This window comes from Podarcis tiliguerta (assembly GCF_965153285.1).
Source record: "Podarcis tiliguerta genome assembly, chromosome: 3".
Classification (NCBI taxonomy): Eukaryota; Metazoa; Chordata; class Lepidosauria; order Squamata; family Lacertidae; genus Podarcis; species Podarcis tiliguerta.
This window is the reverse complement of record NC_139536.1, coordinates 56541713-56567599: the sequence shown is the minus strand read 5'-3', so window position 1 is coordinate 56567599 and position 25887 is coordinate 56541713. Positions and strand designations below refer to the sequence as shown.

At 39.1% G+C, this 25887-nt stretch overlaps 1 protein-coding gene across 6 annotated transcripts in view; it reads left to right on the top strand.

Moving 5' to 3' along the window:
• STXBP5 (syntaxin binding protein 5) overlaps window positions 1-25887 on the top strand; it is a 119037-nt gene that overhangs the window by 57710 nt on the left and 35440 nt on the right. For all 6 annotated transcript variants that reach the window (XR_014509828.1, XM_083434800.1, XM_083434804.1 and 3 more), the window contains 11 exons: window positions 4554-4677; window positions 6092-6170; window positions 8320-8474; window positions 10591-10663; window positions 11699-11846; window positions 11930-11997; window positions 14561-14601; window positions 15584-15804; window positions 17247-17425; window positions 18634-18759; window positions 20149-20300. Coding sequence is in view for 5 of the 6 variants with exons in the window: in XM_083434800.1 (XP_083290926.1) it covers window positions 4554-4677; window positions 6092-6170; window positions 8320-8474; window positions 10591-10663; window positions 11699-11846; window positions 11930-11997; window positions 14561-14601; window positions 15584-15804; window positions 17247-17425; window positions 18634-18759; window positions 20149-20300 (1366 nt within the window). In the remaining variant the exon portion in view is untranslated. The remainder of the gene's footprint in view (window positions 1-4553; window positions 4678-6091; window positions 6171-8319; window positions 8475-10590; window positions 10664-11698; window positions 11847-11929; window positions 11998-14560; window positions 14602-15583; window positions 15805-17246; window positions 17426-18633; window positions 18760-20148; window positions 20301-25887) is intronic.

The following is a 25887-nucleotide window of genomic DNA, read 5'->3' as shown; positions in this document are numbered from 1 at the left end:
GTCTGCCTGATGATAAAAAAGGGGAGGGGCAACACCAATCAAGAAACACTTTTTACACATTACATCTAATTATGTGCATCATCCACCATCTCAAATAGTGGTGATATTGGATGATAATTTCGTTTATTTTCATATTTGATATAGTATGCTTATTCTTACATAAGGATGTTTTAATATTCAGCGTTCTTAATATAGTACTAGTTATCTGTTTTAGTTATCCTGAAGCAAGTATTCTTTGAAATATGTTGGGTCTATTAGATAGCTAAATAAATTCTTTGAACTTTCCTTTCCCTTTTTTCATTTCCTCATTACTGCCCATTTGTGTTAAGAACTGATGAAAATCTCTTTTTTACAAGTTGTAGTCCTCCAGAGGGAAAACTCAACGATTGACTATATTTTTATATTATACACAGAAGTCTAATAAAGTCTTATGGGCTGTACCTCTGGCAGTGGCATCAGTGATGGATAGGAACCTACCTCCTTCATGCAGATTTGCACTTGTTTCGCACTTAGAATACTGATGTCACAAATGTAAAAAATAAATACTTGTTTCCCACTTTGCAAGGATCTTGGTTCAAGTGGGATAAAATTATTTACTTTTCACAATCCCAACTGAATCCAGCTCCTCAGTCTGGAGAATGACGAATTGTTTCAAAATGCACCACTTCTTTCACTTCCAAAACTAGATTCCCAGTTTGGTGGGCATGTATCTTTGATGCTGTGCCTTCTTCAAATGGTTCCAAGCATTTCTATCTCTCTGCCTATTTGTAGAATCTTATAGTTGGAAGGGACCCAAGGGTCTTCTAGTCCAACCCCCTGCAATGCAGGAATCTCAGCTAAAGCATCCATGACATTTCCATGTGACAAAGAGTGTTGGGAAATGCCTATTGGATATATTCCCCCAAAATGGGGTGTAGGTGGAAGAAGGGGCTATATATTGCAGGGACCCGAAGGGCTACAGTTTGTATCTTTTCAGCTTTCTGTGTCAGCCCTGCTAATGGGGTCTATTTCACTGTGGTCAGGAGTAGCAGACAGGTTTTGCCTCCACAGACGGATTGCACCCAAGTGATGTGCTTTAAAATTTATATATCCAGCTCATCATCACTGAAGAGGAAAGGAGCACTGTACACTTGCAGAAGTTGAGTAATTGCAAACCAGGGTCTTAATTTGCAGTTGGTATTATTAAAGCATATGGGTTGAAAAGCTCCCCAGATTCCTGCTTTCCCCCCACCCCGGTTGTCTTCTAAATTATGCTGTTCTTGCTCATGAATTGAGGAAAGGATCAGTTGTCAGGGCTGACAGATAACAAGCAATATTTTCATGTGGGAAGTGTGAAGTGGTGGGATTTGATTACAGGTAGTAGCAGTGTTGGTCTGCCGTAGTCGAAACAAAATAAATAAAATAAATAAAATTTTAAAAAATCCTTCCAGTAGCACCTTAAGAGACCAACTAAGTTAGTTATTGGTATGAGCTTTCGTGTGCATGCACACTTCTTCAGATTTTTGATGGCTTGGCTTGGCATCTCTTCTACCCAAAGCTCCAGGAAATGTATTCTTAAGGGTGCTTTCTGTTATCAAAGAATCATTTAGAACAAGTTCACAAAGGCAGAACAGGAAAATACTTTAAATTTTCCCCTTAAACTTTATGGCGTAAAAGGACCGTTTACAGAGCTGTGCAAGCCCAAACAGTCAAAGTGCTGTGGACCAGGGCTTTGAGATGCAAATGATCAGTAGTGCCTACAAAACCCCCTTTGGCTCAGTCATGTTTTTATTTGTCCTACACCTGACATGATATAGGCCAGTGGGTGTGGCTTGGGCTTTAGGCCAAATGGGGAGGCCTGGCAGACCTAATTAGAGGCTGGAGGTTCCTTGTCCCTGCAATCAAGGCGTATCTATCTGCAATACACAACATTTCCTAGCCTGATGATTCCTGTCACGATACACTTTCACATCACTTGTGTGCAATTAGACCCCTTCCAGAATGAAGAGGGAAATCTGCTTTACAGTTCTACAGCAGAAAATGTCACCTTTCCTCATGCAGTTGCCTTTGTTCATTTTTGTTGTTCCTTTGAGACCGACATTTAGTACAGAGACAATAAATGTTTCCATCACTTTCTTGTGTTACTGTTGAGTCACTTCTGTTTCTCTTTCTTGACCCTGACTTTTGCTGTGATACATAAAAACGTGGTCATGTGGACTTTCTGAGGCTATGAATGCACAGTTTATGAAGTCTTGTATCAAAGTTTTCTGATATTGCAGCAGAGCGATAGAATAATTTGGGAATCTGTACAGTGGTACCTTGGGTTAAAAACTTAATTTGTTCTAGAGGTCCGTTCTTAACCTGAAACTGTTCTTAACCTGAGGTACCATTTTAGCTAATGGGGCCTGCCGCGCAATTTCTGTTCTCATCCTGAAGCAAAGTTCTTAACCCGAGGTACTATTTCTGGGTTAGCAGAGTCTGTAACCTGAAGCATTTGTAACCTGAAGCTTCTGTAACCCGAGGTACCACTGTATTGATAGAAGAAGTAAAAAAATACAGAGAGAATACATTTGCTTCATTTTATACCATATCTAGAAGTAGCTATATAATGTGGGGAAATAAAAATGACATCAAAGAAACCTAGAAAGGCATCTGGTTTCACAAGCTACGCTACAGGCATTTTAGGAAATGAGCAATTCCTTAACTTGAAAGAATTTTTTTTTTCCAAAAAATAAAAGTAGTACATTGTGGTTTGCTTTGTTTCATAATAGTTTAATGCAGGATTATTGCTGTATACTTGGCTGGAATATTCAAGTCACAGGGCTCATTGTTAATCTGATTTTCACCTTGTGTTTTGATCTGATGGACTAATTTCAATTTACATTTTAATGCCTTTTCAAATGTGTTGTATGTAAAATATCACTGGCCTTGAGTTTTTATAGTTCCAAAAATTTCAAGTCTACGTGTAATTAATCCAATAGTCAATATAACATATAGCACTTTTTACAAAGTATGTTCTGGGAATTCTGGGATTTCTTGACCAGTTTAACAGTGAGAAGATCTAACCTAGTGGAAAACTGAAAACCAAAGGTATAGTCTCTGAAGCTTTATCATTATATAGCATGGGTGACTAGTCTGTGGCCCTCCAAATGTTGTTGGATTACAACTCCCATAATCCCTAATCATTGACAATTGGTTGTTCTGCGTGGTGCTGATGGGAGTTGAAATTGGATGGCATCTGACTTGGCCCCAGATTATTACTCTAGTGCAGGGGTGGCTATATTTCTAAATAAGTTTAATTTTTAGAGCTGCTTTTCTAGTAACAGTACTAGATTGTTATTTAGCATTGCTATGAATTGTCAAGGTGCTCCCAAATTACAGAAATTTCAATAGTATTAGCTGTTACATTGCAATTATTTTGAAGAATTACTCTGAAGTATTTTGCTGAGTTAGCTGATGATTGCTCCATACAACAAAACACAAAACTCTTATTACTTCCACTAGTCCTTCAATCCTTTCAATCCTAAAAAAAGCTCAACAACTCTGGCCCTCTTTGAAAAAAGTTTGGACACCACTGCAGGATGTTAGTCCTGCACTTCATGTGTATGACTTCAGCAATCTAATGTTCTAGTCAAAGTAGAAAATAACAAGATATATATTTTATACATGTGTTTTAATGCAGCAGTCTTAGTAAGTCTAAAAACTGGATTCATTTTTTGCTTATAGCAAAGCCTTCATGGAGTGCAGGTCCTGTTTATTACATGTCATATCTGATTCTCATTTTATTATAAATCACGTTTGTCATTGCCTTGTAAAATCAAATGTCACCTTTTCAGATGTGCATAGTTGGTGAGATGTTGATGAATGCTGATTTACACCAGGAGAATTCTTGGTTCTTGACTAATAGTACATATTCAATATAGCATGATGTGAAAGTTTTATGATTTTCATCAGATAGGAGGTTGACCGATTATCACATGGTGCAATTCCAGTTGACCAGTCAGACTTCCAAAATCAATTGTATAGGAAACATTTTGTAGGTTAGCTCACTTCCTCATGCATTGATTATGGCAATTGAATCTTGATACAAAATGCACGCTAGCTAAAAAGATCAAAGAGTACATTGCTGTAGGGAAGCATAGCATTGAAACAAAGTCATTATGAAAATTGTGTCTTTCACCAATACTTCAGACAATTGTACCCTTGTCAAAAGATACAGGTGTTCTCTTCAGTTTTACAGACTATAACAATTCCAAAAGCAATTGGAAATATATATCTATATATTTTTCTCATTTGCACCACTGTACTATACCATTGTATTAGGTTTTCAATAGCAGTTTTAAACCAAACAAAGTGAGTTTAAATAGTTTAACTACTTTCGCAACACACATAAAATGATTTGTTAAAGAAAACTATCTTCAGAATCAGTGTTACAGTTTTGCATTAAAATAGTATTTTATCACATTATTTAATCACATGAACTATGGTGGAGCATTTAAGCAATATTTGAATGAAATTGTTAAGATTTCTGCTTACTGCTTTGAATAAGTTCTGATTTCCCCTCCTTTGATCAGGCAATCCATTCTGTAGCTTGGCACCACGAAGGAAAGCAATTTATCTGTAGCCATTCGGACGGCACCTTGACTATATGGAATGTAAGGAATCCTACCAAGCCATTTCAGACAATCACTCCACATGGTAAGTTCAAAATGGAAGTGTGTTCTAGTCAACAGTGTGTATACATTAGGCTTTAGAGTGATTTGCAGGCTAAGTCATCTAAACTGCTTACCGGTGGCTGCTACTTCATGCCACTCTATTCTTGAGGACCATGTGCTGAAAGAAGGTATTAAACTGTACCATATATTTGCAACTCTGCTGCTGCTTATATCACCTGCCTTGTCTCCTGTAGTCAGGATTTGGCTTTGAAAGTCCATTGCTTTGGAGGCTAAGTGTGGAGTTGTTTATTAATGTAGGCAGTAATGCAAAAGAAAACTAGTTCAAGTGCACCTCTTGTGGCCCAAGGTAGAATAGGACCAGGCAGCTTTTTCTGGTTACGTATTTTATTAGGGTTGTGAACTAGCTCAGTAAGGGGCAACAACCTGGTCTCCTCTGGTGGTTTCCACAAATGCTTGATGTGCAGAAGGCAGCAGGTGAAGCTTTTCATGCCATGGAGCTAAACACTGATGCCTGCAGAGCTGCTTCAAAAGTTAGCTTTCCTGGTTAATATGGGCATGCCAACTACTAACCTAATGTGTGAGTGGGTGGAAGGAGTCAGCACATATCAAACTAGCACAACACTATTGTAATCCAAGATTACTTTCACCCTAAGTGCAGGCACCAGTAGTACATTTATCATAAGATTGCCAGGGAAAATCTAAGGCTACACTGTTGTACACCTTTGTGTACACCTTTCACAACTTTAGGAATTTTGATGTGTCGTATGATCATAATCTTACTATTGTATGTCCAAAAAGATGTCTGTAGCGGCACCTTATCAGACTTATGCATTGACGTAAAAATGTCTAGGTTTTACCTGCTTTGCAGTTTTGTATAGCTTTCTTATAAATTAGCAGAACATGTAATTAGCCTATTAGCCCTGAAAAGGTTCTCACTATTTATGTAAATTAGTAACTGTAAAAGGTTCTAATCAGTTTATACAGTGTTTATATAGTGGAGATGATTTTTTGTGAAACTGGCAATTTGCTGGTCAAACCTGCTTTCTTTTAAAATATATCACGACCAAATGTTGAAATAAAGTAGTTTTTCTGACAGCAATACAATGAAGGGGGGGGGGGGATTCTTTATTCTTCATAATTCTCCAACTTAGTCCTGTGCATGTTTATGTGGGAGTAAATCCCATTGACTTCAGTGGATTGAGACTTTCTTCCAGGTAAGAGAGCACATGGGGTGTTGGTTATTACAGCCAAATATCTACTGTTTATAAGAAAAGCAATTGAGTTATTTGCATTAAATCTGCAAGGATAGTATGATGCATACTTGGTAGTGTTTATATAACCTTTTAAATATATGGGACTATTCTTAAGATTTTGGTGTGATTTCTGAGATTTATCAAACTATTTTTAAATGTAAATAAGAAAATATTTTGTTTTAGGAAAGCAGGTAAAAGATGGAAAGAAGCCAGAGCCTTGTAAACCTATTCTTAAAGTGGAATACAAAACTACCAGAGCTGGGTAAGAATTAGGAAACAGTTACTTAACTTTGTTTTGGATATTTGTAGAGAAAAAATAAGGACTTTGCAAGGCAAAATAATCTAAACAGCTATTGAAGTACTTCCATGATTTTAAAATGTGACAAACCCACCATCACTTTGTTTATTCATGAAACCTTCAGTTCTATTCAGCGTTGTTGCTGTTGCTGTTGTTGTTGTTACTGCATAAAAATAGACTGGAAGCAAGGATGGTTGTGAAAGTAAATGGCTCCTCAAACTCCCATGCACTTTGTCTTCATACAACCTTCATGCAAAAAATATTTATTTGTTAAAATTAATTGAATGAGAAATCTCTTAAATTCTTGCAACAATTTAAATTACAGACTTGTAATACGTAGGTGTGGAATATGAATTAAAATCATTTGCTGTAGTAGTAAAGTGGATGTTACTTTGGGCAGGAAAAATACAAGGGGAACAATAGTTCCAGATACACAAAAAAACCTCAAGGGAAATTTTAACACTGAGCTGGAGTTAAAGGTAATGGTAAAGGGACCCCTGACCATTGGGTCCAGTCGTGGCCGACTCTGGGGTTGCGGCGCTCATCTCGCTTTATTGGCCGAGGGAGCCGGTGTACAGCTTCCAGGTCATGTGGCCAGCATGACTAAGCCGCTTCTGGCATACCAGAGCAGTACATGGAAACGCTGTTTACCTTCCCGCCGGAGCGGTACCTATTTATCTGCTTGCACTTTGACGTGCTTTCAAACTGCTAGGCTGGCAGGAGCAGGGACTGAGCAACGGGAGCTCACCCCGTCGCGGGGATTCGAACCGCCGAGCTTCTGATCGGCAAGTCCTAGGCTCTGTGGTTTAACCCACAGCGCCACCTGCGTTCCTGAACTGGGGGTAGTGGAAAGTAAAACAGAGGGAGCAAAATTAACATAAAACACCTTACATTTTACAGTAATTTGGAAGTGGGAGACGCTAAATGATTAACCAGAATTTCTTCCCAGTTAGGATTTTATGAGTTTTTGAGGGCTCTTTGACCCCTGTCATGGGTTGAATCACAGAGGAAGTGGTTTTTATTTAATCCTAACTTATTTCACACATGTGCAGGCTCTGCATTGCCCTTCAAGTTTAAAGAATCCTAGAATAAGGAAAGGGAATGGAATTAGGGTGTGGCATGCATTTTAACCTGTCAGACTTCCATACATCATGTGCAGGGGAAATAAATTATTCCCACACTACTGTTCAGATTCAGGATTATGTTCAGATTTATCACTAATATATCACTTTGTGGGTCTCCATTTGTATGTAGTATATATCTAAAAGAGAAAATAGTCTTTATTGCAGAGGTCCACAAGATCTCGCTGGAGCCTGCTGCAGCAGCCACTTGTTCCTTCTCTGGTGATGGCGGGTGGGGTGTCCTCCCTGCCATGGCAGAAGTGAGGAGAGGCAGTTGCAACAGCTTCCAGGGAGATCTTGTCAGAACCTGTAAGCTGTCACTGCTTCTTCTCTCTCCTCTGGTGGCAAGGGGCTACAGCACCCATGGCAGCGCCAGAGACACGAGAAGTGGCGGCTTCCTGGGAGATCTGACAAAAGGTTTGCGAGATCTTGCCAGAAGCTGCTGTTGCTTTTCCTACAGAGGCAGGTGGTGCACTCGTGGAGACACTGACCCTTGGATTCTGCTGCCTGAGGCAGCTGTCTCAGTCCACATGAGGGATGGGCTGGTCCTGCCTAAAAGTGAATTTTGAGTTTCACACTTGTGTGACACATCTAAGGAAGGAAAAACAAGTTTTCGTAAGATTAGTTGCATTTATTGGCAGCATTTTGCATATGCATCTTTCTGAATAAGTGGGGAGATGTACTGAATTCTCAACAGTAGTTTATCCAACTGCTTAAAATACGGTTTAAAAGACAAACAAGTGCCTCTATTTACACAGAACAACACAATGGGAATGGATTTTTTCAGCTAGTTGTTCAGTCTGTTGGGCAAACTTGTGTTCTTGTACAACTCTTAAGCCAAGCACACCTAACACAAAAGGTTAGTGGTATATTGTGCCACATATACAGTGTAGAGTGCTATTGGTTGCTCTCTTGATCTCTGATGATAAGTCTCCTAATGCTGTCTCTTATAATCTTAACTGTTTGCTTGTTTTTTCATTCTTTCTTTGCAGAGAACCTTTCATCATCTTGTCAGGTGGCTTGTCATATGACACTGTAGGAAGAAGACCCTGTTTAACAGTTATGCACGGGAAGAGCACTGCTGTTTTAGAAATGGATTATTCAATAGTTGATTTTCTAACCCTCTGTGAAACTCCATACCCTAATGGTAGGTCCTGGGGAAAAAAATTCTTCCCACTTGTTTGACTGCTTAACAGCAGTTTTTTGCTGCAACAATTCCAGAAATTTATTTACTGTTTATATGATTTCATGGCAGGGTGGGGCCTTCTTCCAAAAGGTTCCTCAAAAATGTTGAAAGATCGTAGATAGTTTTTGAGTAATCTGAGGAGAACTTACACGTCTCTGGTACCATCCTATCTGGACAGCAAGATAGCATTTATGAGAAAGAGTAGACCTCATATTCTGGAATGTCTTCCATGGGCTGGTGGCAGTGCTGTCTAATGCATAACCTATTTTTTTGTGTATGATCATTTTTCTTTTGACTAAAGATGCTCTCAGGTGGTATGTGAGCTCCCTCTAGTGCTTACAGGCAGGATTGCAGCTAAATTAAAGTTGTGCCAACCCCCACCAGTTTAAACACCTCCCTTCATATAGAGAAGTCTCTCTGTCTCCCTTGGCTCAGGCTCCCTTTTTTGACTGTTCTTGTTAACTGGTCTTGGTTGTTTGTGGTTGTTCCTTGTGTTATTAAAGGGAGAGAATAAATGTAGCATCTTCCATGTGTATGTGGAATTGTTTGTGTCTTTGCCTCAGGGTTCTTTCTTATGGTAATTTAATGTTTGTGTCCTGGAGGGCGGTGAGTTGATTAGTTGTGAGTTTGCTGTTTTGTTCACTTGCCTAGCCTTGTTTTTCCTCTATTGTCAGCTCTACCACTCCCCACTCTGTTTCATACTGTACTCTGCCCCCCGACCCCCAATTTCCCACACAACTTCACCTATTTAAAATAAATGCTTTTCCACTGACTATTATTTGCACTGATTTTGAGCTTTTTGCCCCTTTTGGGTTATTGGAATGTATTTCCCTCAGCCAGGTTCTTTGGTTATTGTTGTTGTGCGCATAGTTCTTTAGGCTGAACATGTTTGCCTTTGTTGAGGCACTCTTTTGACAGTGTGTGTTCCAGGCTATGCTTCCAGGGTTACCCACCCTATCTATTGCCATCTTAGGCGTGTCCCACCTGACAGGAAAAAGAACTGTTGACTGTAAAATATATTTTTCATTACTCTGGGCTACCTAGTTTTTTCTTGATTTGGTCTAACTGACTCTACTTCTACACTGCTTCATACATCCAGGGAAGCCTGAGCAGTGTATGTTCTTGTTGGTGTTACTTGTTGCTATTTTTATTCTTGTGTTGATTGCGGGTGGTGGCAGCTTGGACAGTTGTATAAAAACCCTGTAAGAGCTCGAAGGAGCTTAGATCCCAGCTGAGAGCATATTTTCACTCAAGCACACTTTTTATATAGGTAAGCCCAGTAGCTCTCTTTAGTGTGACATGGGGGCTTTTGAGGTGCCTAGAACCTTCTCAAGTAACCCCCCACTGTTCTATCTGTTCATGTATCCCCCCCCCCCCCCGCAGCAACTTCTTCTTCTTAACAAACTGGTTCTCAGCCAGTCACAGATCATATTGTGAATATGAGGATGCCACAATACCAAACAGCCAATCATATTTGTTGTTGTAGCTACATCGCATACGTTTCTCAGAATTGGCAACAGCAATGCTTCCTGGGTTTCAATGCTGCCAATGGCTCTGGATGGCAGGCTTATTGTTTACTGGAGAAGAAATCATCCACCAAATAAGATGAATGAGACTTTGCAGAACTCATCCCCAAAGCCATCAGCAGTGGAGGTCCCTCTTTGCTTGCATACTCCGTGGGTCTCTGGAGTGGGGAGCTCCTTCTATTTGCCACTCTCTTCAGTGTTGTTCTGCAGGCAGATGAAGACACTCTTGTCCTATTGTATTTTTTCAAAGTTGGTTCCTGCTGAAGTCCTTAGATATTTTATGGCCATTTAGTCATTTTTTAATTGCTCAGTGGTATTGTACACTATGTTGGGACTACTGTTTAGGAAACAGTTACAAAGATTTGGTGAAAAGTGGTGGGTGTGGGTGTGGGTGTGTATGTACATACATATATAATGTTTATGGCATTAATCTGTTTCCCTCCCATGTTGCATTACGCATCAAAATATTAAATCAGCAGTGAATCAATGTTTGCTTTTATTAAATTATTAATTAGGCTTCCTCTTTTGTTGCATTGTTGTCTCTGTCTTAGATTTCCAAGAGCCATATGCTGTGGTCGTTCTTCTAGAAAAAGATTTAGTACTTATTGATCTTGCACAAAATGGGTAAGAATTCAGAATATAATGAGGTTATATAAAGGTGTGTTTCTCGTAGCAGTCATGGATGGAGTTTACCAATCAAGGTTGTTCCATTTAACAAAACACTAAGTTTTCTATTGTGATTTGCTTGTAAATAGCCCCTGAGTGTGTGTGTATTCCTAATGGTGAATGAAGAAATGAAGATAACTCACAGTGAATTCTTCTTTACAGTAATTCAGTGTCCACATTTGTCTATCATGCTAAACTATAACATGATCTCCTCCTGCTGTGTGACCAGGACAATTCCAGCAGATTTTGCCTCACCACAGTTTGATAAACACACTTCTGGGTCCAGATGTTATAGCAAGCTGCACTTAAAGGCAGAAGCTTCCAAACACATAATCCTGGCCATGCAGGAAGAGGATTGGGAAGTACCCAAAACTGAGGCTCACTGCAGTTTGTACATCTTCATTTTTGTAATTCTATAAACCAGCGTTCAGCAAGATGTGTGAACTTGGCCAGTATGGCACAATGTGTGATGATTCAAACACTTAATATGCCTGATGGGGGAACATAGCTATGGCTATGCATTGTGTTATAGCTGCTAATTTTCATCTTAAAGATAATTTTTAGTTATACATAAAATTAGGTTAGATCTTTTAATGACAGCAGGAGTTCATATTCGGGTTGGGATATTACAAGATAATTTCTGAAAATTCTTGATTTTTGAGATTAGCAGTTCACCAGCATTCTGTTGAAGTGCTAATTTTCTGTAGAGTATATTTCACAAGCAGTTTACAATTAAATCTTTACTAATGTGTTTTGAGTATACTAGTATTCCAAAGTGATTTATATTTATTCACATAGATTATAAATATTTGAGCTCCTTTCCCCCTTTGCTGCTTTACTTTGTACTCGCTTGTATTCATTTACTATTTTTTTCTTTTTTTGCACTGACATTTTTATCATTGTTTAATACCACCTTGGGAGAAAGTGTTGCTTCCTACAAATTTTATTTATCAGCTAACTAACTGCTTTCATGTTTTCATCCCTTCATTAAAGGTATCCTATATTTGAGAATCCCTATCCCTTGAGTATACATGAATCTCCAGTTACCTGTTGTGAATATTTTGCCGATTGTCCTGTGGACCTTATTCCAGCACTTTATTCAGTTGGGGCTCGCCAGAAACGTCAAGGTTATAGTAAAAAGGTACCAAAGGGAGTTAATATCTTTATTACTAAGCAACAGTATTCCACGTGTTTGGATTTAATCAGCTTGTTTGTTTTAAATAGGAATGGCCTATCAATGGTGGAAACTGGGGTTTGGTCACACAGAGTTATCCAGAGATCATTATTACTGGGTAAGTAATAAGACTACATTAGTTTGGCCAAGGCTGCCAAAGTAAGTGTGGGGATATGCATATTTTATGCATCATTATTCATAAACTGGTATATTGTAACCTACACATATTTTAGGGTAATTTAGATAATAGTTGTCTGCCATGCTTAAAGTAACATTATGAACTAATTTGAGGTGGATGAAAGGCGTTGCTTTGCCTTGCCCCTTTTTTGGGGAGGACAGAAATGTATTGGGAGAAAAGAAAAGGACTTACAGCCCCAAAAAACACCTGCTGTGTGACATCTCACTGGCATTTACCACCAGCTTTTATTAGAAATATAAATGTAGAGTTAGGGCTAGTGTTGAAAATTATAACAGCGGAAAAGATTACTGTATGATCCTTGATCTGAGGCTAAAATTGCATTGTGGAGGACAGGTGCTTATGGTGCAGAGGGATATTATTTTTCTGATTTCTGTCATCCTAATGTATAACAGAAGAGTTAAAATGAGCAAGCTAGTAAAGGTTTCCCTGCTTACTTGAGAGCAATATCTGAAACAGTGGGGATACTTCTCCAGTGCCTCTCAGCCTACACCTTTCTTTGCAATAGCTTACACATTTGTAGCCATGTGTGTATCAAGCATTTAAAACATTTAAGTAAGGTCAGCTGGTGGTTTGAGTTATTTTAAATGTTGTATAATTTATCTAATGAAGTTTTCATGCACATATGAGGTGCTAGCCAATTTGAGCAGAAAAAATTTGAAAAATCAGCATGTATATCTGTGAATTTAAAAATATCTGTTGCTTGCTGTTATCTGTTGCATGTGAAACATTTCAGACACTCAGTGGGTTCTGTGGGTGGTTACTGTGAATAATACGTTGGCAATAATGCTGGCTTTTAATAATAATAATAATAATAATAATAATAATAATAATAATAAAAAATTTTATTTATATCCCGCCCTCCCCAGCCGAAGCCGGGCTCAGGGCGGCTAACAACACTAAAATAGTGCAACATTATAAAACATTATAAAAATTAATTAAGATCAAATTGAAAATTGATGGCAACCATAACTAAAGTTTTGTAAAGATTGGTTGGTGTTGATACTACTACTTCTTTTCGTTTTTCTTTTCAACATATCAGAAAAACAAAAATTATCTTTGATTATTTGTTACTTGTTTGATTATGGGAATGGTTTTCAACATTTACTGTACTCTCTCTGTCTAGATCCATAGACAGAGAATATTATTTTTTAAACAATTAATTATATAAAATATGGGTAGCCAATGTTGTTGACTGACAGCTTGCATGTTAGCTGGGGCTGATGGGAGTTGTAGTTCAACAACATCTGGAGGGCAACACTTGGGCTATCATGTTCTAAAGCAACATCTAAGACACAAGTGAATTTCAGAATTTTTAAACCATGCACATATTAAAAGATGAATGGAACTAAACTGTTTTAAAAACCAAATCCTATCATACTTCTCTTAGTGAGGTAGTGAGGAGAATTAGCATTTGCCCTCATGAAATGACACCAGCTGTTGGCGTTGCAGTGCGTGTGGGATGGATTTGCAGCACAGTCCTATTCACATTAGGGACGCGGGTGGTGCTGTGGGTTAAACCACAGAGCCTAGGACTTGCCAATCAGAAGGTCGGCGGTTTGAATCCCCGTGACGGGGTGAGCTCCCGTTGTTCGGTCCCTGCTCCTGCCAACCTAGCAGTTCGAAAGCACGTCAAAGTGCAAGTAGATAAATAGGTACCGCTCCGGCGGGAAGGTAAACAGTGTTTCCGTGCGCTGCTCTGGTTCGCCAGAAGTGGCTTAGTTATGCTGGCCACATGACCTGGAAGCTGTACGCCGGCTCCCTTGGCCAGTAAAGCGAGATGAGCGCCACAACCCCAGAGTCGGTCACGACTGGACCTAATGGTCAGGGGTCCCTTTACCTTTACCTTACCTATTCACATTTATGGAAAAGTAGGTCCTGCTGAGTTCATTGAAGCTACTCACTAGTAAATGTTCTTAGGATTACAGCCTTAGTTGCACTGGAAATCATTTGGGTTCTATAGAGCAAAATAAAAAAACCTACAATCTGTTGCCCCCTCTCACTCTGTTAAGAGAGGGCAAAATCCATTATTCATCCCAGATTATAAAGTCACCATGACAAGATGTTGAGTTTAGCACCAGTCTTGGTGGTATCTTCAAGTACAACTATTTACCTCTTCCATATAAGTGAATGTCTGTTATTTACTTCTCTTGGGAAATGTAAAACTCTACATTTAGCTACATGATTATAGAGTATCATGCCCATTATGCTTGATACTGTATGACTTAGGCAGTACCAATGGGATCTTCTTGGAAGTATTAAATGTCTCCTCATTCAGAGTACACATAGATGCATTGTATCTTCCTAGGACTTCCTTCAGCAAGCCTTCCCTCAACATGCAGCTCACCTATGATAGGCTAATACTAAGAAGAAAATAGGAGCATATGGGTTTGTTACATCAATTTAACATCACTAACTAAATCTCATCGGCCTTGCTATTCCTTTTCTAAAGAGATTTTGCTTTAAAAAATTCTTGTTTTGATAGGCATGCAGATGGATCGATCAAGTTTTGGGATGCCTCTGCAAGTGAGTGTTTTGCTAAGTTATGGAAGAATTGTTTAAAAAGTGCTGCTGTGAAACTGTTGCCTTATAGATGACATCTTTTGGGGTTTACTCGCCTTGTTTGCTCAAATCTACTGTACTTAATTCCCATTGGAATGAATGGTCCTAAATTAGTTGTGACCAGGAATAGCCAGTATCTGCAGAACTGCCTCTCCCATAAGAGGTGGCATTGCTTCTTACCAGATTGCTGTAGGGGATGAGGCAGGGTGGCTGTGAGGTTCAGGCTGTAAAGGCACACCAGCAGGAGAACCGTATGGGCTCTGCTAGTGTGCCCTTAACACCACAATCCCTCTGCCCTGCCTCTGTGACTAAATTGTCTGCTCAGCTTAAATAGGATTTGAGTGTAATTAACCTCTGAGCCAAAAGTTTGATATGAAAGACAGGAAATGAGGAAGGTGATGGAGGAGATGAGGTTTCAAATAATAAATGATAGTTAATTGATATCTCATAAGCAACCCGTATCACCTCCTTGAAACAAAAATCCCGGAGCATAGAAGGTGCTGTAACACTATTTTATATATTTTGTCTTAATGCCATTTCATAATTGAGGGCACAATCCTTCTCTGCATAAGGGAAGGCTGCCAAGCCTTTCTGCTTCTGTGCCCTTTGGATTCTGGCCATAATACACAATGCCCAGGATCCAAAGGGCTGCATGCAATGATTTGCATATAAATTATCAGGCCCCTCCTGGCCCTTGTCTTCCCACTGAAGTTCCTCAACATCCTGAAAAGTGCTATATTTTGGAACCACATGTGTGCGAAATACAAATTGATATCTATCTCACTAGCAAACATGCACACATCACCCGCAGAGGAACTTTCAATCATCGTGAATGGAAATGTGTCTTACCATTGTTTCAGAATGGCCTTATTTGAACAATATTTTTGTTTATAAAATTACGTTGGTTTTTACATTTAACTATCTTTATTTTTTATTTTATTCCTAGTAACATTGCAAGTGCTGTACAAACTAAAAACAGCTAAAGTCTTTGAAAAATCAAAAAATAAGGATGACAGACCTAGCACAGACATAGTAGATGAAGACCCATATGCCATTCAGATCATCTCGTGGTGTGCAGAAAGCAGGATGCTGTGCATTGCAGGAGTTTCTGCACATGTCATTGTTTACAGATTCAGCAAACAAGAAGTTACAACAGATGTGATTCCGGTAATTGACAGTTATCTATATTGGACATGCATTTATATATTTGTTAATTCCTATATTTAGCCAATATATAAACTAGTAATACTAACTTGAACATTTTTTTGACTAGTTTGTTCCATGCTCAGTGGTTATGTCACTTTCTTGGGAATAGGATTTGCTGAAAACATTAGGCTTACTCATCACAAATACAATTAAAATTTAGCTGAAAGCCATTTTATTTTGAAAATGATAAATTGAAATTAGATTGAACAAATTAATCTTGCATTAGATGCTTGCTTAAAGGTAAAATCTCTTAGTAGCTCCTTGGTCACATGTACTTTATACCTGGCCTTATGAAGAGAGTGCAGCTAATATTTTTATACAGGTTTGTTCAGTTTTTTCACTCATTAAATCATAGACAGTGGTTGGAGGGTTTCATAAGTTGTTCATAATCAAATCAAAAAATTGATGGATGAGGCAGACTGTTGACCCATATCAGTAAATATTTGGGAGGGTTTGAGAGACTGTAATGCTTTGGTTGTCTTCATCTGGATTTGAACAGGGAGGGTATAACTTGTTCATTATCTGTATTGCCAATATAGTACAAGCATAGGCAAACTCGGCCCTCCAGATGTTTTGAGACTACAATTCCCATCATCCCTGACCATTGGTCCTGTTAGCTAGGGATGATGGGAGTTGTAGTCGTAGTCCTGAAATATCTGGAGGGCCGAGTTTGCCTATGCCTGATATAGTATCATGGTATTTGATCAAATTTTCTGGATCACCTGAGATGGATGTCCACCGTGCTCTTCAGCTATGGAGGGAGAATGTTCAGCAGTTCTTCTCAATATACACATGTCGCCCAGCTTTCTTTGTTTCCATCAAACCAAGAAACAATTGTTTGTGCATTTAATTAATGCCTGAACATAATGTAGTTATGGACTGGACGAGCACTAACAAATTGAAGCTTATTCCTGATAGGAATGATGACAGGACCATGATGACAGGACAATCTAGGTCTATAAAGATGCTGCTATTTCCTCTCCTAGATGGGGTTACATTGCCTTTAAATGAGGAGGTGCATGACTCCGAAGTATTTCTTGATCCTGTGTTACTGCTCAGTTCTGAGGAGGTGGTCACAGCCCACAGAATCAGCTGCAAGTGTTTTTCTAAAACAGGAATGGCAAATCGGTGCCGTTCTAAATGTTATTTACCTGCAGCTCCCAGCATCTCTCAGGATAGTGTCAAACAAACCTCATAGTACTCTTGGTGCCTTATTGTCTGGTATTTGATTGATACATTGCAGCTTGATACTGTGGTTGAGGCCATCCACTTGTCTTTAATAAGAAGTTTTGTATTTAACTTTGTGGAGGTTGTTGAAACCAAAGTAGTGAATTGACAACTGCAAAATTTGCAGTGCAAAGAACTCTCGGACTGTGTCATGTCTTCTCCATTGTCATTTGCAGATGCTTGAAGTACGGCTATTGTATGAAATAAATTACATAGAGTCTCCAGATTCTGAGCAAGTGCCACCACTGCCTACTCCAGGCACAGGTTCCAACCCTCAGTCCATTGCTCCCCAGTCTCATCCATCCACTAGCAGCAGCTCATCTGATGGGCTTCGGGATAATGTTCCATGTTTAAAGTAAGTGTAAGGCTAGTATTTCTAAATACTGTATCTTACCTTCATAGACTGCTTAATCTTATTGTAGAATTTTTTTTTGGCTTTTGACATGTGCTGCTTTGGGATATGGTTACTCATACTTCCTCCTAGTGTATGCTTTACAAAGGTGCGCTAATAGAAGACACATGTATTGAGCTTGTATCAATGTACAAAGTAATTATATATTGCTTACAGGAGCCTATGAAACTACCTATGTGTTTCAATAGCTGTATTTGCCAAAGTCTGATATATAGCAACTGCAGCCTTTCTTAAAAAACAGCATGCCCGTTCTCAGTCCTCCAGAGAGAACCGGATGCCAAATGCCCCCAACTACACATGTAACTTAAAATCTCCTGCCTTATCTCACTTTCCTGTGTCCTTTCCTGTACTGTTTCCTATTCCTTCATATTTGAGATAGAGATTAAATTATGAGCCTGCAGATTCCTGGTTCAAATTTCAGTTGAGCCATGGACTCAATAGATTAATTTAGGTAAGTTACCAATTCTCAAGTCTAGTTCACCAGTCATGACAAGCCACCAAATTCTACTTTATTGAGACTTGGCAGAGAGCAGAACTAATTGCACTGTGAAATGCTCTTTCCTCTGCCATATGTGAGGCATCATCTATTAGTTGCTTTAGACACTTTGTAAAGACATACCATTTTGTCCTGGAAGTCCCTGACTCATAAGATTGGTCTCTGTTATTACTGAATTTCTGTTTTTATAAATGCTTTATAAATGCTTTAAATTAAAGAAAAATAATTAAATGTATAGTAAGTATTGTGAGTCCTTATGATATAATGCTTAATTTTGCAATCACTTCAGCAAATTATAGTTTGCCATTTCATCTTAACTAAGCAAGCTCTGCTGTGTGCAAAACAACATTTACATGCCAGGATTGGAAAATATGTTAAAATGTGACTGATTAAGCAATTTACACCGGGACCAGGTTGGGGGGTGGGAAAATGTGCTCTCCAGTGCTTGCATGTGATCCTTCTCAACATCTGAACATGGCCATTTATATTAAAAAGTCTCCTCCACATCATATGAATCTGTTCCAGAGTAAGCATTTGAAGTTGTACTAACTTGTAGTAAGAAATACAACCAGTCATGAAATATTCCCACTCTAGTAAAATTTATTGGCAGACTTCCACAAGGATAAATGTTGTCTACCTTTCCTGTATATTGCAGAGTTAAAAACTCTTCCCTCAAGCAGTCTCCAGGCTACCAGGTTGAGCTGGTTATCCAGTTAGTATGGGTGAGTGGAGAACCACCTCAGCAAATAACAAGCCTTGCAATCAACTCTGCCTATGGCTTGTAAGTATATTTGGTGCTGTGCTTTCTCTTCCTTAAATCCCATTGTCCTATTGCAGAAGGAATATGACGTTACTGCTAAACTACTGGATTCATGTTGTTTTGATATGCTACTTGTTTCCATGTTTTCAGTAAAAAGGTACTTAAAGGGCCTTCTCATTTATTGTGGTATTCAGCCACAAACACATTTCAGTCTTTGTCCAAGGTTCCCTTTCATTACAATAATGTGGTACCATCTTTGTATATTGCATGGGGAAAATAGCTTCTGCTGTTAGATGTGTACACAGCACTTTCAGAAAAGTCGACAAATGGTTCTCAGCATAGAACACAATCTTCTGTGCCATCTCTGATCTCTTGAATGTCTTGTATATTTTTAGACTACCAGCCATTTTGTGAAGAAGCTTTTTTTGTTTGTTTAGTTTTTTTGTTGTATCTAGGCTAGGTGGACATTCAGAAAGAATATGGGAGAATGCAATAATGTGCTGCTGTGACAAGCAGATTAGTCAATTGTCAGAGATTAAAACAAGATGGTGAGAATGAAGTAATTGAATGTTGGATGTACATTGGGGTATTCATTTGGGTAATTGTAGAGCAGAAGGTTAGATGATGTGGCTAAGACAATCAGACCAGCATATGAAACCTCTGGGTGTATGGAGGTGTAAGACATTTTGTAAAAAGTAGACGTATAGAGTCATCAGTGGTGATGAGGCAAATCTCAAGTGTAGCAGCCAGGAATGGGGAAGATTATATTTTTGTATTCTTCCGCAGCCAGATGGTGGATTGTCTCAGCTCCCATTATATAGATGTGAAAATGCTTCTTTGGTTAATCGCAACAGTTCAGAATCAAAAATCTCCTGTTGGTGTTTCCAGCTCATTCTGTTGTTTTTATCTTGCTTTTTGTTTAGAGTTGCATATTATTATGTATTGTTCTTACTGCCTATTTACTTAAACCTGTTTTATAAGAAATAAATATTAATGTAAAACCATGCCAAACATAAACGCATGTCAAGGACAAACTAACAAGGCAGCTATTAGCTTCTTCCCGCACTGCAACAAAACAGTTACCCTTGAGTAAGCAGTGGACAGTAATCATTTTATGTCAGGTGGAGGTTTGCTATTTAGTAAGGCAATAGTGTATTGGTTTTATTCTCAGCAACTCCTACTAAAATAAATTATTCTTTGAATAGTTTTTCATGCAAACTTACATTTCTAAATGTTATATAAGAATAGATTTTAGATTTTGAAAAATAATCAGTTCAACTAATTCCTAAAAATGGAAAGTAAAATGTTGTACTTAAAAATGGAAAGTAAAATGTTGTACTTAACATAAGCATATATTTGGATATCAATCATTCATTGCCATCATATTCTTTCTAATAAATTTTCTTTCAGAGTAGTTTTTGGCAATTGTAATGGTATCGCAATGGTTGATTACATCCAAAAGACCACACTTTTAAACCTTGGCACCGTTGAATTGTATGGTTCTAATGATCCTTATAGGAGAGAACCCCGATCTCCACGTAAAAGCAGACAGCCATCTGGAGGTAAGGTCATACTCTTGATACTTGCTGATAAATTTTTGTGTTGGTCTTCTACTTACCGGACTGCAAGCTGATTGGGAGTGCATTCGACTAGCTTTTTCCTTGAAAGTAACTTGCACAAACCAAAAGGTTTATATGTTGATAATATTCTGTAGGGGCTTCTTTTTAGAAAACATCATCTGATTATGGTAGGCAAACAGTCTTCATTTTCAGAGTATTCCAGACTGCCAAATTTAGCATATATAATAAGCACACTTATTATTATTATTTATTACCCCATTTCCCCCAGCCACTGTGGGCAGCTTACAGAACATATAAAAACATAATAAAATGTCAAATATTAAACATTTCCCAATACAGGGCTGCCTTCAGATGTCATTCTAAAAGGGGGGGGGGGGCACATTCCACAGGGAGGGTGCCACTGCCTAGAAGACCCTCTGAGGAGGATCTCTGTGACTGGGCTGAGTGATGGGGATGGAGATGCTCTTTCAGGTATACTGGGCTGAGGCTACTTAAGGCTTTAAAGGCCAGTACCAATACTTTGAATTGTGCTTGGAAATGTACTGGGAGCCAGTGAAGATCCAGTGAAGAACCAGTGTTACATGGTCCCAGCGGCCACTCCCAGTCGCCAGTTTAGCTGCCACATTCTGTATTAGTTGTACTTTCTGAGTCATCTTCAAAGGTAGCCTCCCCAGTATAATATTCTACTTCTTTTTTTTTTTTTTTTTTTTTTTTTAATATATATTTATTGAAGTTTTCAAATAAAGCATATATTAGATAAGCACAACTTATCATTGTCCATTTAACATCTCTCAATTATTACATGGGACTCCCCCACACCTCCCGCATACACTTACATCATTATTAAATTTATTTCAAACAAATTATCATTTAACTCATCTTAATTAATAATCTTAATTTGGTTTGACATATAATTCAGCCTTAAATCTAATTTAATGGTAGACAATTATCTGCACTGGCATCCAATTCAACACTCAGCCAAATTACAATATTTTTGTAAATAAATCTTAAATTCCCTCCAGTCTTCTTCCATCCTTTCTTCTCCCTGGTCTCGAATTCTGCCGGTCATCTCGGCTAATTGCATATAGTCCATCAGTTGCATCTGCCATTCTTCCACAGTGGGTAGCTCCTGAGTTTTCCAATTCTTGGCAATTAATATTCTTGCTGCTGTTGTTGCGTACATAAAGAATGTTCTGTCCTTTTTTAACACACTCTGGCCTACAATACCCAAGAGAAAGGCCTCTGGTTTCTTAGTAAAGGTGTATTTAAACACCTTTTTTAATTCATTATATATCTTCTCCCAAAAGGCCTTCACTCTAGGGCAGGTCCACCAGAGGTGAAAAAATGTTCCTTCATTTTCCTTACATTTCCAACATTTGCTATCAGACGAATGGTATATTTTAGCCAGTTTAACAGGGGTCATGTACCATCTATACATCATTTTCATCACATTTTCCTTCAACGCATTACATGCAGTGAAGTTCAGCCCAGAGGTCCACAACCTTTCCCAATCTTCAAACATAATATTATACCCAATGTCCTGCGCCCATTTTATCATTGTTGATTTTACCATTTCGTCATGTGTGTTCCATTTCAGCAGCAAGTTATACATTCTTGAAAGTACCTTAGTCTTAGGTTCTAACAGTTCAGTTTCTAACTTTGACTTTTCCACTTGGAATCCTAGCTTTTTGTCATTTTTAAACACTTCTTTAATCTGAGCATATTGTAACCAGTCTCGCACTTTGTCTCTCATCTTTTCTAAACTCTGCAATTTCCAGTTGTCACCATCCTTTTCTATTATCTCCCAATATTTTGGCCAGTTGGCCTCCATATTGGCTCTTTTCCGAGCCTTAGCCTCCAGGGGTGACAGCCACCTCGGAGTTTTATTCTCCAGTAAGTCTTTATATTTTGTCCAGACATTAAAAACTGATTTTCTGACAATATGGTTCTTGAAGGCCTTATTTATCTTAGCTTTATCATACCATAAATATGCATGCCATCCAAACGCGTTATTAAAACCTTCCAAATCCAAGACATCCGTATCTTCAAGAAGTAACCAATCTTTTAACCAGCAGAAAGCTGCAGCTTCATAATACAACTTTAAATCTGGCAGGGCAAAGCCCCCTCTTTCTTTCGCATCTGTTAATATTTTAAATTTGATTCTGGGCTTTTTGCCCTGCCAGACAAATTTAGAAATATCTTTCTGCCACTTCCGGAAGCACTCTGTCTTGTCTACAATCTGCAGTGTCTGAAACAAAAATAACATTTTTGGCAATACATTCATCTTGATGGCAGCTATTCGGCCCAACAAAGAAAGTTTTAGTCTTGACCAACTATCCAAGTCTCTCTTAATCTCTGACCAACATTTTTCATAATTATCTTTAAATAAACTCAGATTTTTTGCTGTTATGTTTACCCCTTCATTACTTCATTACTACTTCATTACTTTCTATACAAAAAGTGTTATTCTTTACCAAGGTTTATGTGCTCACATCAACCATCTTCCATTGTCTTGCCTTTCCCTGTTTGAGATTTACTTTTCATCTTCCTTTGTGCTCTCACACCCTGTTATCATAAATGCCCTGTTAATTTATTCTGAACTAACTGCTTCACAGAACTACTCAGCACTTAACCCCTTCATTTTTGGACACAATTATTTCAGCATGCTGTATTTGATCTGTTAAGGTATGTATTGGCACATGGAAGCAATCACATAAATTCAGCAAACCACAAGCCTAAAATTCTCAGAGGAGGAAGCGCATATGAACAGAAAATTTTGGAGGTGCTTCATACCTGAAGATGTGGACAAGCTGCTTGAAGAAGTGCAGCCAACCAGCTGCCTTTGATGCTTGCCCACCTTGGCTTCTGAGAGCTAGCCGTAGACGGTTGGCTGGGTTTGCAATGAGTGATTAATGCTTCACTTGAGGAGAGGGACTGACCACCTGCCTGGAAGGACATGGTGGTGTGGCTCCTCCTTAGGAAGACATTTTTGGTCCCAGAAATGTTAAATCACTATTGCCCAGTACCAAATAACTATTTTTTGGACAACGCTTGAGAGGGTTGTGGCAGTACAGCTTTAGACATTCTTGGGAAAAACTCTTTGCTTAGATCCATTTCAGTCTTGCTTCAGGCCCAGGTATGGTACTGAAGCCACCTTCGACATCCTGGTTGGTGGCATTTGTCAGGAGAGAGGTGAGAAGAGTGCAAGCCAGCTCATTCTCTTTGACCTCCCACTGTCCTTCTGGATCATCTCAGGGAGGTGGGGGTTGGGGGCACTGTACTTCAGTAGTTCCAATCCTTCATCCAGGGCTGTTTCCAGAAAGTAGTTATGGGAGGCTACTGTTATGTGCCATGAGAGTTGTCCCGTGGTGTCCTGCAGTATTCTATTTTGTCCCTGGAACATCTATATGAAGCCACTGGGAACTGCCATCAGGAAATTTGGTGTCACCAATATGCAGATGATACCCAGTTCTGTTTCTCTGTTGCATATGAATTGGGAGAGGTAGTCAGGATGTTAGACTGATGCTTAGAGGTGGTGATGGACTGTGTGTGAGCCAATAAACTGAATCAGAATCCTGAAAAGAAAGCAGTATTATGTGTTCCAGGTTTTTGATTCTGGGATGTGGGGACCTGTCATGGTTGGGATTGTACTTCCCTGGAAGTAGCATGTCCATAGCTTGGGAGTGCTACTGAATTCAGTCTTGTCATTGGAGGCTCAGTTGGCCTTGGTAACTAGGCATGCCTTTTTCCAGCTCTGGATGCTTCACCAGTTACAGTCTAATTTGCAGAGACAACTTGGCCACAGTACTCTATGCTCTGGTAAGCCAGCAGCCGGACTACTGACTAGGGCTCCCTTTAGAACTCACAAGCCCTGTTCTAAAAGAGCTGCACTGGTTGTTGGTTTGTTTCTGGGCTTAGTTCATGGTGCTCACTTAGTCCCCAAATATCTGAAAGACCACCTCCTTTCCTACAGACCTTCTTGGGTGTTAAAATCAGCGAGGTTGGTAGTTCCACTGTCCTTAGAGGTCTCGGAATGTGACCTAAGATAAGAGCATTCTCTGTGTGGAATACCCTCCCCACAGAATTATATCTGTCACCTTCATTATACAGCTTTTTGTCATATGCTTAAAGACACTTGTTGTGAGCATAGTTTGTTTTAATCTTTTTTGAATGCTTTATGTTCTATTACCCTGGGACCTTTTAGTGTAACCAGCCCCTGGGACCTTTATAGTATGCAGTAACCACAGTACACCATTCTTCCACAGGAGGAAGAATGTGAAAGAAGTAAAAGTGTAGTGAGAACATGCTTCTTCCCCCAAGTGTTTGGGGATATATGTCTCTGCTTCAAATGCCATGTTTAATGTGACACACTTCCTGTGAAGGTCATTGCTTGAGTATTGGCTCCACCTGGTGGTTGAAGGTGGGAACAGAACTTGTGGGAAGTAGGCAGCTCCTAGTTGACTCTTGCCTTCATCAAAGTAGTCACATTGCTTTTGAGCTCCTGTTCTTTCTCTCCTCAGGTTTTCTAAATTCTACTTTTTCTTCTTCGTTCCAGTGTTTGCCTTCCTCTTAACTGTTTCTAAGCCATCCCACGCCTCTTGCCCAAACTCAGCCTTTGAATAAACTTAAAGTGCCTGCTAAGGCAGCTTTTCCTTCTTCCTCTAAATGTAAGACAAAGGTCTTAGCATTTTGCCTCATAAATAAGCACTAAGCATCTCATAGGCAGCCGTTATCCATGGAAAGGGATGAATCCATTTATTGTATCTGTGGACAGTCTGGACCTTTAACAACATTTGCCTTCACCATTGCCTGGGCCTGATGGATTTTATCTCTCATGACTCTCACTCTGTGCCTTTGCTATGCAATGGCCTTAGATGTCATTGCCCTCCTCCAGAACTTACCTCAGCACCATTTAAGGGGGCATCTGTTCTTGTTGAACCAAAATCCTTTACAAAGTCCATACCATTTCCTTCTACTTTTAAAAAAGATCCTGAAGGCAGAGAGGGACTCTGCCTCCTTGTAGTATAAAAATACGTTAATTAATACTACTATATAGTTTAGAGCCTATTAGTAGAGGTTCAGTAAACTGCTGTCTCCTTGGGCCTGGGCTTATTGTACACCGTTCCTTGATTTCTGTTCTTACCTGGGCCCTTCATAAAATCAGGGAGGAAAAGCCACAGTGGTCCTTTTAGCTTCCTTCTGGCCTCGACATCTGTGGCCGTTGGAGATCCTGATCATGGCAGCATCTCCATGGCACCCTCTTTGCTGTCTAGATGTCAGAACTGCCTACTTCTCACAAGTTCTGTTCCTGCCTTTGACCATCAGATATGGAACCAATATTCAACCAACAACATTCATCAGGCACTGAAGATCTGCTCTTCTGGTAGTAACCAATGGAACTTTTGTGTACTTATATGCAGTTATGAATTACTATAATAGCCACATGGAACACTGCAAATATTTCAGATATAAACTGCAATATTCCATGAATTACCACTTCGTAATGTTTGTAAAACTATTTATGGCTGTTGAATAAACAGCAATTCTGGCTCTTCCTACCTACCTTTCC